General features: G+C 43.1%; 1 protein-coding gene across 1 annotated transcript in view; it reads right to left on the bottom strand.

Moving 5' to 3' along the window:
* NINL (ninein like) overlaps positions 1-2995 on the bottom strand; it is a 176272-nt gene that overhangs the window by 15473 nt on the left and 157804 nt on the right. The window contains exon 17 of the mRNA XM_045283532.1: positions 2436-2594. Within this exon, the coding sequence (XP_045139467.1) occupies positions 2436-2594 (159 nt within the window). The remainder of the gene's footprint in view (positions 1-2435; positions 2595-2995) is intronic.

Raw genomic sequence — 2995 nt, 5'->3', positions numbered from 1 at the left:
CAGTTCACCCAGTGGGGTTCCCATATGGGGGTCTCACTGATGCAGCCTCTAGAGCAGGCGTCCTCAAACTATGGCCCACAGGCCACATGTGGCCTGCTGAAGACATTTATCCTGTCGGGTGATTTTTTCCCCGTTTGGTTTTTTATTTCAAAATAAGATATGTGTAGTGTGCATAGGAATTTGTTCATAGTTTTTTTTAAAACCATAGTTCAGCCCTCCAACGGGTCAGAGGGACAGTGAACTGGCCCCCTGTTTAAAAAGTTTGAGGACCCCTGATCTAGAGCATGCCATGAGCCCCGAAGATCCAGGATTCAGTGTCCCAGCATTCTCTGGCACCCGGCCTGGTTTCCTGGGATACCCCCAGATGCCCTAGGTCAATTCTGCCCATCCACCGTACACCACTAAAGACATTCCCCACCTAATGCTCCCAAGAGCATCCTCATTGTACACCCTTCCCCCCACAATGTCCGCCCTCCCTTTTCTCCCCTCAACAGGCATGCACCTATGTTCCCCCAAATTTGACCATTCCCGTTCTTCTTTCCTATGCTGTCCCTCCCATCAGAAAGCCTGACAGGGTGGATTCCCTCTCTGGGAGACCTCACCCAAAATCCACATGGTTACCACTCAGGGAACAGCATCAACCCCACCCTACCCCACCCTATCCATTTGAATCCAGCTGTCATGAGGTGACCTTTGGCCAAGTGACCTACCTACACTATACAGTACTTACTTTGAGCAGATGCTGTGTGGCTCATTGGCACTGGTCCAGCTCTTTGGCAGGCTGTCTGGTCCCCAGCCAGAAGACTGGATGGCCTGCAAGCTTGAGTTTGTGCCCGTTCTGCTGCTTGTTCTTACCGCAGTGGACACATACAATATTTGTCCATTCGTGCTTGACTCACTTCACTCAGCATAATGTCTTCCAGATCCTTCCACAACTTGAGGTGCTTCATTGCTGTTTTTAGGGATGTATTCCATTGTATGTATGTACCAGAGTCTTTATCCACTCTTGTACTGATTTTAATGTAGGCTGTTTCCAGCTTCTTCTCACCCGCCCCCCAACAGCCCCAGCTTCTTGTTACTATGAACTGTGCTGTGATGACCATGGAGGAGCAAACATGTGTTCGTGATCTGCTTCTTATTTCATTTGGGTATATGCCCAGTAATGGTATTACTGGATCTTATGGTAGTTCAATTGCCATCTGTTTTAGGTATCACCATACCACCTTCCAGAGTGGCTGTACGTAGGTACAAGTCCACCAGCAGAGGGTAAGAGTTCCTATCTCACCACACACTCTCCAACATTTGTGGTTCTGTTTCTTTTTTAAAAATCATTTTGTTGGGGTCTTCTACAACTTATCACAATCCTTCCATCCATCCATTGTGTCAAGCACATTTATTCATTTGTTGCCATCATAATTTTTAAAACATTTTCTTTCTACTTGAGCCCTTGGTATCAGCAACTCATTCTCCCCTTCCCCCCACCCCATCCTCCCTCCCTCACATTCTCAGTTTTTGTAATTGGGCTAGTTATGGGCATTAGGTGGTATCTTATGGTCATTTTGACTTGCATTTCCTGGGTGGCTAGTGACAGGGATCACTTATCATTATACCAGCATCAGACTGTTTTGACAACTGTGGCTGTATAGTAGGTTTTGAGGTCAAGTAGTGTAAGATCACCTGCTTTGCTCTTTTTCTTGAGGAGTTCTTTGCCTATCCTGCGTTTCTTCCCTTTCCATATGGAGTTAATAATCAGTCTTTCCAATTTTTTGAAGAATGATGTTAGAATTTGGATCGGCAATGCATTGAATTTGTAGACTGTTTTAGATAGTATTGACATTTTCTCAATACTGAGTCTTCCGATCCATGAACACAGAATATACTTCCATTTGTGCAGATCCCTGTTGGTTTCTTATAGTAATGCTCTATAGTTTTCTTCGTACAAGTCTTTTGTTTTTTTGGTTAAGTTTATTCCCAGGTATTTCAGCTTTTCCAAAGGATACGGATTCCTTGATATCTTTTTCTGTATCCCCATCCCTGGTATATAGGTATCCAACTGAATTCTTTGTTAATCTTGAATACTGTTACTCTACTAAACTCCTCTATTATTTCCAGCTATCCTCTTGTAGATCCTTTAGGATTCTCAATATATAAAATCATATCATTTGCAAATAGTGAAGTTTCACTTCTTATAATGAGATTCTTGAGGCTCTCGCTATATGTATTTTCAACTTGTCTTTTCAGAAAGGTTGTAGGGATTTACTCTGTTTTCAAGATTTAATTCCTTTATGCTACTTTTCTAGCTAAAGCAGATTTATAAAAAACTATGAAATTCCATGTTCTTTCCCCCCAGGTTTCCTGGCTATGTGTGTGGTAGTGTATGTCTCCATATACTTAAGTTGCTGTTCTAATATTCCCACTATGCACTGCCCACTCACCTGCTCTTTCACCTGGGGACCAGTCTGATCCATCTTCAGTGTCAGCAAATGAATGGGTACTTGACTTTTCTCATTTTGAGTCTTGTGGGCAAAGGCCTCCTCACCCAGTTGAAGGATCCTATGGTTGAGCTGAGACAACTGATCCTTATATTTTTGACTCTAGAGCAAAAAAGGATAAAACAATGATAGAAAACAAAAATAAAACCCCAGCAGATCCTTTCAGTGGTTAGTTAGTTAGTAATTTTGTCTCACTGTGGGACATGGCAACATCTGGAGGCATTTTTCATTGTCATAATTCAAGGTAGGGGTGGCTACTGACATTTAGGAATGCTACTAAATATCCTGCAGTGCACAGGACAGCCCCTATACAGCCTTATCCAGTCTCACACAGCAATGATGCTGAAGTTGAGAAATCTGCTTTATTCCTGAGAAGTGAGAACACATCTGTAAGGTGACCAGACGTCCCACTTTTGGTGGGACAGCCCTGATTTTTAACAATTTGTCCCGCGTCCCGCGGCGTTTTAAAAAAGTCCTGATTTTTGGAAAGAATGCACGACAAG

The sequence above is a fragment of the Echinops telfairi genome, unplaced genomic scaffold, assembly GCF_000313985.2.
Source record: "Echinops telfairi isolate 266 unplaced genomic scaffold, ASM31398v2 ScPeMD7_7462;HRSCAF=8500, whole genome shotgun sequence".
NCBI classification, from domain to species: domain Eukaryota; kingdom Metazoa; phylum Chordata; class Mammalia; order Afrosoricida; family Tenrecidae; genus Echinops; species Echinops telfairi.
Note: the sequence above shows the minus strand (reverse complement) of the source record. Positions and strands in the feature narration are given on the sequence as shown.